Raw genomic sequence first — 12843 nt, 5'->3', positions numbered from 1 at the left:
GTGATGGCCGGGACAAGGGGCTGGGAAGTGACATGTGTGTGTGGTGACTAGGTGCCTGGAGCTCCGTCGCCGTTGCAGCACTGGCACCGAGGCTGTGCACACGCAGGAGCATGTGCAAGACCCTGCCCGCGCCTGTGTGGGTGGCACTCACACTAAGCCCTGGCTCTCTTGCAGGGCGCCCGTGCTCTAACCTCCAAAGATAGTGACACAGGTCTTCTCTCTCTGTCTCTACACAGCGTGTATGGCTGCCCCTTGGCTAAAAAAAGAAAAACGCAGGATAAGCAGCCCCAAGAGCCTGCTCCCAAGCGGAAACCATTCGCCGTGAAAGCCGACAGCTCCTCGGTGGATGAGTGTTATGAGAGCGAGGGCTCGGAGGACGTGGATGACAAGGAGGAGGACGAGGAGGAGTACTCGGAGGACGAGGACGAGCGCAGGGAGGAGGACGAGGAGGATGAGGAAGGCGACCGAGAGGAGGAGGAGGAGCTGGAGGAGGAGGAGGACGATGACGACGAGGATGGGGAGGACGTGGAAGACGAGGAGGAGGATGACGAGGAGGAGGAGGAGGACGACGAGGAGGAGGACGAGAATGGTAATCTTTAAAATAGTAGTGACGCGTCCGGTGGTGATGGGGGCCAGTGTGTCATTGGGGAGGCGCAGGTGCAGGTGGAGGCGCAGGTGCAGGTGGAGGCGCAGGTGCAGGTGGAGGCGCAGGTGGAGGGACACGTGCAGGTGGAGGCGCAGGTGGAGGGACACGTGCAGGTGGAGGCGCAGGTGCAGGTGGAGGCGCAGGTGGAGGGACAAGTGCAGGTGGAGGTGCAGGTGCAGGTGGAGGCGCAGGTGCAGGTGGAGGCGCTGGTGCAGGTGGAGGCGCAGGTGGAGGGACACGTGCAGGTGGAGGCGCAGGTGGAGGGACACGTGCAGGTGGAGGCGCAGGTGCAGGTGGAGGCGCAGGTGGAGGGACAAGTGCAGGTGGAGGTGCAGGTGCAGGTGGAGGCGCAGGTGCAGGTGGAGGCGCAGGTGCAGGTGGAGGCGCAGGTGGAGGGACACGTGCAGGTGGAGGCGCAGGTGGAGGGACACGTGCAGGTGGAGGCGCAGGTGCAGGTGGAAGCGCAGGTGGAGGGACAAGTGCAGGTGGAGGCGCGGGTGCAGGTGGAGGCGCAGGTGGAGGGACAAGTGCAGGTGGAGGTGCAGGAGCAGGTGGAGGCGCAGGTGCAGGTGGAGGCGCAGGTGCAGGTGCAGGTGGAGGCGCAGGTGGAGGGACAAGTGCAGGTGGAGGCGCGGGTGCAGGTGGAGGCGCAGGTGGAGGGACAAGTGCAGGTGGACGTGCAGGTGCAGGTGGAGGCGCAGGTGCAGGTGGAGGCGCAGGTGGAGGGACAAGTGCAGGTGGAGGCGCAGGCGCAGGTGGAGGCGCAGGTGCAGGTGGAGGCGCAGGTGCAGGTGGAGGTGCAGGTGCAGGTGCAGGTGGAGGCACAGGTGGAGGTGGAGGCGCAGGTGCAGGTGGAGGCGCAGGTGCAGGTGGAGGCGCAGGTGCAGGTGGAGGCGCAGGTGGAGGGACAAGTGCAGGTGGAGGCGCAGGTGGAGGGACACGTGCAGGTGGAGGCGCAGGCACAGGTGGAGGCGCAGGTGCAGGTGGAGGCGCAGGTGCAGGTGGAGGCGCAGGTGGAGGGACAAGTGCAGGTGGAGGCGCAGGCGCAGGTGGAGGCGCAGGTGCAGGTGGAGGCGCAGGTGGAGGGACAAGTGCAGGTGGAGGCGCAGGCGCAGGTGGAGGCGCAGGTGCAGGTGGAGGCGCAGGTGGAGGGACAAGTGCAGGTGGAGGTGCAGGTGCAGGTGGAGGCGCAGGTGCAGGTGGAGGCGCTGGTGCAGGTGCAGGTGCAGGTGGAGGCGCAGGTGGAGGGACAAGTGCAGGTGGAGGCGCAGGCGCAGGTGGAGGCGCAGGTGCAGGTGGAGGTGCAGGTGGAGGGACAAGTGCAGGTGGAGGCGCAGGTGCAGGTGGAGGCGCAGGTGCAGGTGGAGGTGCAGGTGCAGGTGCAGGTGGAGGCACAGGTGGAGGTGGAGGCGCAGGTGCAGGTGGAGGCGCAGGTGCAGGTGGAGGCGCAGGTGGAGGGACAAGTGCAGGTGGAGGTGCAGGTGCAGGTGGAGGCGCAGGTGCAGGTGGAGGCGCTGGTGCAGGTGCAGGTGCAGGTGGAGGCGCAGGTGGAGGGACAAGTGCAGGTGGAGGCGCAGGCGCAGGTGGAGGCGCAGGTGCAGGTGGAGGCGCAGGTGGAGGGACAAGTGCAGGTGGAGGCGCAGGCGCAGGTGGAGGCGCAGGTGCAGGTGGAGGCGCAGGTGGAGGGACAAGTGCAGGTGGAGGCGCAGGTGCAGGTGGAGGCGCAGGTGCAGGTGGAGGTGCAGGTGCAGGTGCAGGTGGAGGCACAGGTGGAGGTGGAGGCGCAGGTGCAGGTGGAGGCGCAGGTGCAGGTGGAGGCGCAGGTGCAGGTGGAGGCGCAGGTGGAGGGACAAGTGCAGGTGGAGGCGCAGGTGGAGGGACACGTGCAGGTGGAGGCGCAGGCACAGGTGGAGGCGCAGGTGCAGGTGGAGGCGCAGGTGCAGGTGGAGGCGCAGGTGGAGGGACAAGTGCAGGTGGAGGCGCAGGTGCGGGTGGAGGCGCAGGTGCAGGTGCAGGTGGAGGCGGAGATGCAGGTGGAGGCGCAGATGGAGGGACACGTGCAGGTGGAGTGGCAGGTGGAGGCACAGGTGGAGGCGCAGGTGCAGGTGGAGGCACAGGTGGAGGGACAAGTGCAGGTGGAGGCGCAGGTGCAGGTGGAGGCGCAGGTGCAGGTGGAGGCGCAGGTGCAGGTGGAAGCGCAGGTGGAGGGACAAGTGCAGGTGGAGGCGCAGGTGCAGGTGGAGGCGCAGGTGGAGGCGCAGGTGGAGGGACAAGTGCAGGTGGAGGCACAGGTGCAGGTGGAGGCGCAGGTGGAGGGACAAGTGCAGGTGGAGGCGCAGGTGCAGGTGGAGGCGCAGGTGCAGGTGCAGGTGGAGGCGCAGGTGGAGGGACACGTGCAGGTGGAGGCGCAGGCGCAGGTGGAGGCGCAGGTGCAGGTGGAGGCGCGGGTGCAGGTGGAGGCGCAGGTGGAGGGACAAGTGCAGGTGGAGGCGCAGGTGCAGGTGGAGGCGCAGGTGCAGGTGGAGGCGCAGGTGGAGGGACAAGTGCAGGTGGAGGCGTGGGTGCAGGTGGAGGCGCAGGTGGAGGGACAAGTGCAGGTGGAGGCGCAGGTGCAGGTGGAGGCGCAGGTGGAGGGACAAGTGCAGGTGGAGGTGCAGGTGCAGGTGGAGGCGCAGGTGCAGGTGGAGGCACAGGTGGAGGTGGAGGCACAGGTGCAGGTGGAGGCGCAGGTGGAGGGACAAGTGCAGGTGGAGGCGCAGGTGGAGGGACACGTGCAGTTGGAGGCGCAGGCGCAGGTGGAGGCGCAGGTGCAGGTGGAGGCGCAGGTGCAGGTGGAGGCGCAGGTGCAGGTGGAGTCACAGGTGGAGGGACAAGTGCAGGTGGAGGCGCAGGTGCAGGTGGAGGCGCAGGTGGAGGGACACGTGCAGGTCGAGGCGCAGGTGCAGGTGGAGGGTCAGGCCCCGGCACAGGCACAGACAGAGATACAGTTCCAGGCACAGGCGCAGGCACAGGCGAAGCTGCAGATACAGGCACAGGAGCAAGTGCTCAGGACTCACTCCCGATTGCTCGCCCGCTGCGTCTGCCTGGTCAAGGCCGAGACAAACAACCACTCCCGTGTCGTTACCCTGGTTCTGAAGAATCCCTTTCCATTTCCTGCTAGAGGGCAGCTGCCGACTCCCCCGAGCTACGGTTCAGAGAGCTCGTGACGGAAGTGTGCCGTGGCCTTTACGGCGCGCACGCTTGAGTAACTTGTCTTGGCTCCCTCATCCGGGAACCTAGGGCGGCGCACCCAGTCTCCATCCGGCATCTTCTTGGATGCTCTTCCCAGCACATAGTGACGGTAGCCCCACCATTGCCGGGAAGGCTCACCCGCTTGCCTTCCCAGCAGCTGGGAGCTTCGCAAGACCCTCTAGGGCGCCAGCTGCCGGAGTCAGGCTTGTCTGCTGATCACCGAGGCTTTGCCTTTCGTCACGGGCCAGGGTGGGAATAGAAACCGCTGAGCTGAAATAGTTGATCGATCCGTCGTCTCCTTCGCGTCTGAGACCCGTGTCTCTGACCTGAGGTGTCCGGCTCCCGTGAGATGTGCCTGGAAAGGCACAGTGCACGGGGCGCTGAACGTGTTTCGGGCGATGAATTCAAGTGGTTTTGCTTTTATATCCAATTTTCTGTCAGTGTCAGACTCAAACTATGACATCAAAGACAATCATTTTATAAAACTCATTTCTTTTCTAGAAAAAAGTAAGTTTCTGAAGAATGTAGATACATACAGTCTTCGTTGGCTTAGAGTTTGACTCAGAGAAATGCCAAACGTGTTTAAAAGTAAAGGGGGTGTCTTCTCTTACGCTTCTTCCTTGGGATCAAAGCTCCTCAAAACTCTGAATTCGCGGGGAGCAAATTTCTCGGTATAGTGGACCGCTGGACAGCCAGTGTGGGGAGCTGTCTCGGGCCGGGCGGGTGTGAGCCGGTTGCTGTTAATCCCACGTGGCGGACAGAAATTCACGTTCCCCCTTCGGAAGGAACAGTCTGTTCCAGGAAACCTGGATTTTAGGAAGTAATCCTCAATTGTTCCATGTACATAGACATGCGAACATGTCCATGCGTGCCTGCGTGCATACATGTGCACACACACATGCACGCACACACTGCAGCGTGGGCTCCCAGACTGTTGCTCCTGTTGTGGCATCACAGAGCAGGCGTGGAGACAGTCCAAGCAGGCGCATCGGGACACACACACATGCCGGCAGCAGCAGCCCCGCCGTGCCCACGCCCCAGTGTCACTGACCTGATGACCGGGGCTGCGTGCGGAGGATGACAGACAGGGGCTCCGTGTAACACAGCGTGTGGGACGTTGGAAAATAGACGAATTTGGCAACTTGCTTATGGACGCTGTACGGAACGTGCGCAGTTTGGGGCGAAATCGTTATCTGCTGAAGCTGGTGAATGGTTTGTAACTTGACTGTGGCTTCTCATAAAGATGGTGCGCAGCCCCGCTCTTCCTCGTGCCCAGGTTGCGCTGCCCGGCGCCAGGCGTCAGTGTCCGAGGTACGGCTGTTGTGTGTGACAGAGTCGGGCAGGAGAGGTTCGTACATGTGCGGTTAGCCAAGGGTCTGAACCAGATTTTAGGTCCTGTCTTCGTTTGCTACAATGAGACTTTCAATTCTAGCTTACTTGGGGTCATTTTTTAAATAATCTACTTTTAAAAGTACAAAGTGACATATTCTGAAAGAGTAGAGCCTTACTGGAATAGCTTTAGAATGTGACTAGATGGACTTTTTTTTAAATTACTATTCTAACTTGAATGTCTAGAACATAACTGTTTTTTAAAAAGTGAGATAGTAGGTCAAAACTAGTGACATTGTTCTAGAAAAAGTCAAGTAAGTGGGCATAATAAATGGATGTGTGATGGAGCCACGAAATGAACAGCTGCGTGAGTATATCGCAGCCCCAGAGTGGTTAACTGCACAGCCCACCTAGCACGGTGACCGGCACCCTCATGTTCAGCAAACATCAAGTCCGAATCTGAAGCATACAAGGAATTGGTTTCTGGAAAGCAAATGCCCGTTAAGAGAATAAATCATCAATCTTTGGATTCATAGATTCAGAATTCATATTCAGCATCCAGCTCCCCAGCTAAGCACCTTCTAGAATCATCTAATGTGTAAACTGTAAAGGAATCCCCTGGAACCACTAAAGAAGGGTTTGGCCACAGTGAAGCGTTACGAGATCGTTAGACTATCTGCTTCGTTGTAAGACAAATACTTCCGATGAACTGAGTGTTCTCGGCAGTAAAGTGTAACAACCCACCCCCTTTCAGATGGGCTCTCCCGCAAATCCTCGGTCCCGAGGAGTCGCTCCGACCAAACCGTGACGGTCCACATGAAGGACCTTCCACTGTGGTTCTGACCACTGCTGGTTCTCTGCAGGAAAGCACCAAACACTTTGCTTGATTTCTGAGCCAAGCCAGAGTATCTTTCCTGAGAAATCCCTTTAGATGCCTGATATCTAGAGACGGCTTCACCAAGGTTCTCTATTATACAGGAAGTCTCCGTTGGAGGACGCACCCCCATAATACATGGTCCGAGACTCCGGTTAGCCAGGTGCTTTGCTGAGCAAGCACTCATTTTACACGATCAAACTCTGAGCTATGTTTAATTCAGTGAAACAGGACTCTGAAAGGCATACATCGGTCAACTTCCTGCTTTCATGTCCTCGCTTACCAAATACATTCTATTTTACCTTACTGGTAAATTGAATGCCAAAATCGCTGTCAACATATGTGAGCTCCTGCCATGATAACAACATCTCTACCATGAGAAACACAGTCCGAGCACAGGGCATCCCACATTGCATGCCTTTGTCCACTCCTTGAATGGATTTGGCAGAAATCATACATTTGTGAAAAGCTAGGAACAGGGTGTACCTTTTTTGTCTGGTGACCAGAGTTCTGGGTCACCATCTTGAAGTCAACCTTTCATGTCCCATGCTTTACTCGGTGACCATTATATCCCCGAGCAGTCAGCATATTCCCTCCAAGGCGGATTGTGCCTTTATCTCAGCAAATAGAAGCACAGTGACTTAAGTTAACAGAGAAGCAAAGCACTCATGCCATAGTGAGAGGAGAACATTCCAGACGGTGCCAGGAGGCTGGTTCACACACGAGCACGTCCACAAGTAGCAGACCACCATCTAACGTGAAGAAAGCAGGGCACCATGATGGGGCCACATGGACCAAACAGGCTGATGTCAGCCATGTGAGCAGGTGCAAAGTCTCCATTTCTCCCAGTGGGATGCCACTATGCATTCATCCAGTGTGGCAATCCCATCTCTATTATAAGCTGCATTGTGCCCTTTGAGAGATTTTGTTTTAGCTAAAATAAACGCATATCAACCCCCACATTATTACAGAGGAGCCCATTGTCCATAAAGGACCATTATTTATAACTTGGAAATTAGATATCTGTTTTAATTCCAAGGAGCCTCTGGCACTGTAGTTACGTATGAACAAAATCTTGCCTCTAATGTACACCTCCAGCGGGTGTGTTAACATACAGGGTTGTGTTGGATCTTCAGTGATTATGTGAGACAGGTAGATACCATTTCACTGTCATCATCCCTGGAAAGTGAGGCTCAGAAAGATTCGACGATTTCCAGTAAGTGGTGGATACGCAGTCCGATTCTCCTGAGGTGTTTTCTTACCAGGAGCTCATGTTCTTTCTATCACTTGTTGCTTGTTTGAACAACAGGAAAGAATATCTGAGTCATTCATTTCAGACTACATTAAATTCAGATTTGATTAATCAAAATTATATTTTGTCCAGGTGGCCTGGAGAATTTTATTTTCACAATACATTGTAATGGTCTAATCTGCATTCATTAAATGAACGCTCCCTTGTTATACTAGAAGTAAGAAAGTTATTGTTCAAGGGTCAGAGATTTTTCTCATAGCAGATTTTTCAGATCTTGGGGTAAATATCTTCTCAGACTCTTATGATTTGGGAAATTTAGATTAAATGGTCATTTAATGCCCAACAAGTTAACGTGTTTTTTTCATAGGTCACCCCACTAAAAAGAACACAGCTTTAAAGAATAAACACACACATATGTGTGTGTACAGTCAATGCGTGCATATGTGTATCCTTAGGAGTTCATATGGATCTGCCCATGGGGAAGAACGTAGCGATTTGCTTCCAAGACTAGAGAGAACTTTCACATTCACGGCCATCTCCAACACAACCGTCTCATAACATTCTGTTTCTTAAATACATTTGTAAGTAAATAGAGTCCTTTCTGTACTACTCTTGGTTGAATCTTGGGATTGCCTGGGACAATTCACCTCTGAGGGACGATTCACTTGGCCATTGAATCGGATGGTACGGACCGCAAATGCCTTCCTGCCATGAGGGTGGTCTGGCTCCCAAAGCCCCTCTTCTGCACGTGGATTGGTTACAGATGTGTCGTGCCGGTCCCGAGAGCTCACAGCCAGGGAGGAACTGGGTGGTTTGGAGGGAGTGTGAGTAACGGTGGTGAGAACCTCCCGGGTGTGTGATTGATCGCTGCAGGCAAGGGGCAGCGAGCGGACCACATGCAGAAGGACCGTGTCAGGTGCACAGCTGACCAGGGTGCTTGCACGTGGTTCTCCTCCGGCCTCTGCTCGGATCGCCACGCCGCGCTGGTGGTCAGAGCCTTTCACGTCTGGCTCTGGACTGTTCCCACCACCCTCACGTGAAACAGTTGAGCTGTTAACAGAGCATTCTGTGCAATAACTCCACTTTCTTCGAAGGGAATCCAAAGCAAAACCCACCCTGTATAAATTCCTCCTCGAAGAAACATTGTTTTTTAATTGCAAAGTTTCCAAGGTATTTTCTCTTTCAAACAGGATGATGCACTAGGCCCCACGTTGTTAGAACATCGTGACAATTTGCAATAGACGGGCTTGAATTTCTCTAAGACAAAGGCAGAAGGAAGGTGATGAGGGGTCTGTATTGTGGCCGCTGAGTTCCCCAAACTCCCTTCAGGAGGCTGTTCTCATATTGATTAGCCAATTATCCTCTTACATCGTTCTCGGGGAAATGTCCCTGATGAGGAAGCAAGTTGAAATACAGACAGACTGTGAAAATCGGAATTAGCAAACCAGTTTTCCACTGCAGTCAGCAGAAAAAGCAATGAGTTCTGAGACCAACATAGAAACAAAGATGATGTGTTTAGTATGCAAGGCTTCGACTTGAGAACGGCTGTGGACAGAGCTGGGAGAAAGAATATGGTGATTTTATATCATCTTAAAAATTAATCTTTCCCTCCATCCTTGAAAGCCTTATTTTAGGAGGCTTCCCACGCAGGTATACGGGAGGGTGTGGCTCTGTAACTTGGAAATGAGTGAGCACAGAGTTAGACATTTGCAGGTAGAAGTCAGTGACAAAAATTAAACTTCCCTCATGCAAGCTAATTTTGCACAAGTATAAAATATAACTAGGGCTTATATTTCATGAATTTGCAGACAAGTAAATCCCAACCGCAAATCTTGCTGAGGTTGTAACGTCATGTATGTTTAAGATGCCAGCAACATGCATGACGTACTGGGGGAAAACCTGTCTTTACATAGTAAGGAGGAATAAAAGACACGAGCCAACAGACTTAATATGTTTTCATTCGGTTTGTTTTAAGGTCCACTTGAAGAAATCGCCAACATATTTGTTTTGTCTTATTAACATAATTTTTATTCCAAACGCCAGTTTTTCAAAGCGTAGAAAAGAGCCCAGCGGGTGAGGGGTGTTTTCTAGCCCTGGTGGCCCTATAGCACCAGGCAGTTCACTGCCCCCACTGGCTGTCAGTGGGCCCTCCGAGGATTCGGGGGCTGACGCTGGCCCATCATTCACCTTGCTGTCTCGTCTGGAAGCAGAGAGAAGGTGCGGTCCCGAGAGGGCAAGCAGCTCAGAGCTACACGCAGCAGCTGGGCCTCAGGGACACTCTCGGGCTCGTCCATGATTCTGCGCCCCAGGTCCCGGCTGTGGGTAGCAAGCCTACTGTGCCTATCAGGACTGCATTAACGTGAGGGACTCCCAGCACGGTGACACCTCTTACAAAAGATCGTATGTGCTTTCCCTACATCCAGACGTGCATGGGGTCCCCTGAGTGCGTCCGTGAAAAAATATAAATTACGATTCTTTACAAATGGCAGAATTAGAAGTCGCGTGCTGAGGTAGAGCCTTAAAGATTTGGCCCAAAACAACAAAACTTCCAGATGCTGAAGATTGTTGAACTTAGGTCCCTGGAAAGCTGTCGTGCTGTTTGCCAAGGGCCTTTACAAACAGACCAGATTATTTCCATCCAGTGGGGATTAACCATGGTCGAGTAGGAACAGAGAACAGGGACTCTCAGGTTCCGTCCCAATCAAACCTTCCAACTGGAGCAGTACCTTTAATTTTCCAGCCCATTCTGTAAAATTTAGAAACTCTGTGAGCTCTGTGTGTGTGTGTGTGTGTGTCTATGAGCGTGAGAGAGACAGAAACAGAGAGGGAGAGAGGGGAGAGAGTGTGGTTAATATGTGTCAGTCTGTCTCAGTCTGGGAGATACTGATTTCTTATAGTTCCTTCTCTGGTGGGGAGGGGCCGATAGGACTACCTTATTTTTAAGCCGAAATTTAGATAAGCCAGATACCCAAAATGTCATCAAGTAGAAAGGCCCTCAAAGCGTCATTCTTCCATTTTCCACTCGCTCAGATCCTCAGGAACAATCACTGTAAAAAAGAAACATAATTCACGATTTCTACAAGTTATTATGTGAGTTGGGTCCCTCGTGAAAACTTATTTTTCCTTCAGTTTATCTCACTTAGCTTAATGGGAATTTTCCAATCATGGTTTCACTTGCAGTATAGACAAGATTTAGGGGCACCAGTTGGTTGAATGTCCAACTCTTATTTTTGGCTCAGGTCATGATCCCAGGGTTGTGGGATCGAGTCCTGCATCAGGCTCTGCACTGAGCGTGGAGCCTGCTTAAAACTCTCTCTCTCCACCCCCCCCCCACCACCACTCATACTTGTTTTCTCCTCTCTCTCAAATAAAAAAATTTTTAAAAAAAGAATGGACAGCATTCAGAATTAATGAGACAGCCATAGTCCTCAGACAATTTGTAATGATTTTTAATGGGTGCTTTGACCTGTGCTCCCACCCCTCCCGCCTGCCAGCACGTGGGGCGGCTTCGCCGTCTAACGCAAGATCCGACACGAGACCTCAGGTGCGACCCGGGACTTCCAAATTCTCTGACAGGCAGGATGAGGGGCAGAGCCCACAGCAGACAGGTTGAGGGCTCCGGGGCCAGCCCTGTGATGATCAGGAGAGGTGTCTGCCCACCAGCTCTGGTGACTTCATTCACTGGGTGACAAACGTTCTTGGAGCCCTGTCTATATTCCAGGCCCCATTGCACGCACTGGAGGTTTGCTCACAAAAAAACACAAGCCTAGCACTCGCCCCCAGGAGTCAGGGCGACAAGCAGTGAACGCTTCTCGGGCTTCGTGCCCAGGACCAGAGTATCCATCACGATCCAGGGTCCAGGGCTCACGGAGCTGCTGCAAGGCCTGCAGACCCATCAGAACTGGTCCGTGCACACACAGTGATCGGCCAGTAGATGGTTCGTGTAAAATTTGTGTTATGCAAGTATGTGTATAAATTAGATACACACGTATACACAGGCACACCTCGGAGATATTGGGGGTTCTATTCCAGACCACTAAAATAAAGCGAGCCCAGGGACCTGTGTGGCTTCCCGGTACAGGTACAAGTTGTGTTTACACCGCACGGTAGTCTGCTAAGTGTCCAAGAGCAGCATCTCTAAACAAACAAAGGACACACCTCAGTTAAGAAATACCTTGTTGCTAAAACTCGCTAGCCGTCATCTGTGCTTCTAAATCACCATAACAAACATAATAATGCCCCAAAAAAGGTTGGAATATTGCGAAAATTACCCAAATGTAACAGAGGCAGGAAGTGAGCGAATGCTGTTGGGACAGTGGTGCTGACGGAGGTACCCGACACACGCTGGCCGCGGATCTGTAAAACCCGCTTTATCTGCGATAAAGGGAAGCCCGAGAAAACGAGGTGTGCCCGTGCGCATGCTGCGAAGATGGAAATCAGAGCTCAGCTCCCGCTGACTCTCAGTGTTCGGACCCTGTGCTGCCAGCATGGTAGCCCGTAGCCAAACACGGTTATTTATGTGTGCATCAGTCAAATTGACCACGTATGAAATCAATTTAAATTAATTAAATGGCAAAATGTTAAAAACGTGCTTCCTGGGTCTCAGCAGCCTGCGGGCCGGCCGCTCGTCCTTGGGGCCCATCCCGTGACCTGTCTCCTCTCCTCCAATCTTGGCGCAAACTTAGCTTCACGGGGGCTCTGCTGACCGTGCACCTAAGGCCCGCCGCGCCCTGGCCCCGTCTGCCCCTGGGAGGCCCCGTTCCTCTTCATCCCACAGACCCCCACCAGACACCATGGCGCACACTTACCTCCACCCGCGGTGTCACTTCCAGGCCGCCATGACTAGGCTCTGGTCCCTTGTTCCGCGCTACAAAGTGCTCGATAAGTAGCTGCTGGATGAGTAACTAAGCAACACCGGGTCTGTGTCCCCCAGGCCCCGAGTACCAGTACTTCCAAATCCCCACCAGAGTCGGCACCACCTGGTCACCCTTAGGTTGTGCCGCGGACATCTGCGGGGGCACAGGAAATGCTTGTCATTCAGTTCCAAGGAAAGCTTGAGGGCAGTGACAGGAGCCAAGGTCAGTAAACCTAGATACTCATAACCTGACAGGGAGCCTGCACGTGTTCACGAAGGGGAGGAGCCAGGAGCGCGTGGCACCCCAGCCGGCAGGCGGCAGGCACGACCTAACCGGGTGCAGGAGGCATCTGCTCCCGCTGCGCAGAGCCGACCGATCGCAAAGACAAAAGCAACGGACGGCGGCAAACACTAAGGCGCAGAGCCAATGTACAGACGTTCATGGGGATGAGGCCACGGCCCAGAAACAGCCCCGGAAGGAAAACACGCAGTTCGGAAAAAAAAAGGGCTGGAAATACACATTTTGGTTGATGGCAGGTAGTTCACCGAAATCATCTCACCGGTGATTAGCACCAACTGGAACAGAGAAACCGCTGTCTGGAGGAACCCAGAGTGAAGCCCAGTCGGACGGGGCCCCTCGAAAGTGCCCAAGATTC

At 54.2% G+C, this 12843-nt stretch overlaps 1 protein-coding gene across 22 annotated transcripts in view; it reads left to right on the top strand.

The window, feature by feature from the left end:
- The window catches only part of MYT1L (myelin transcription factor 1 like), a 430813-nt gene that overhangs the window by 317151 nt on the left and 100819 nt on the right, over window positions 1-12843 (top strand). For all 22 annotated transcript variants that reach the window (XR_009248132.1, XR_009248133.1, XM_058682400.1 and 19 more), the window contains one exon: window positions 237-589. Coding sequence is in view for 20 of the 22 variants with exons in the window: in XM_058682400.1 (XP_058538383.1) it covers window positions 237-589 (353 nt within the window). In the remaining 2 variants the exon portion in view is untranslated. The remainder of the gene's footprint in view (window positions 1-236; window positions 590-12843) is intronic.

Source organism: Neofelis nebulosa, chromosome 9 (assembly GCF_028018385.1).
Source record: "Neofelis nebulosa isolate mNeoNeb1 chromosome 9, mNeoNeb1.pri, whole genome shotgun sequence".
Classification (NCBI taxonomy): domain Eukaryota; kingdom Metazoa; phylum Chordata; class Mammalia; order Carnivora; family Felidae; genus Neofelis; species Neofelis nebulosa.
Note: the sequence above shows the minus strand (reverse complement) of the source record. Positions and strands in the feature narration are given on the sequence as shown.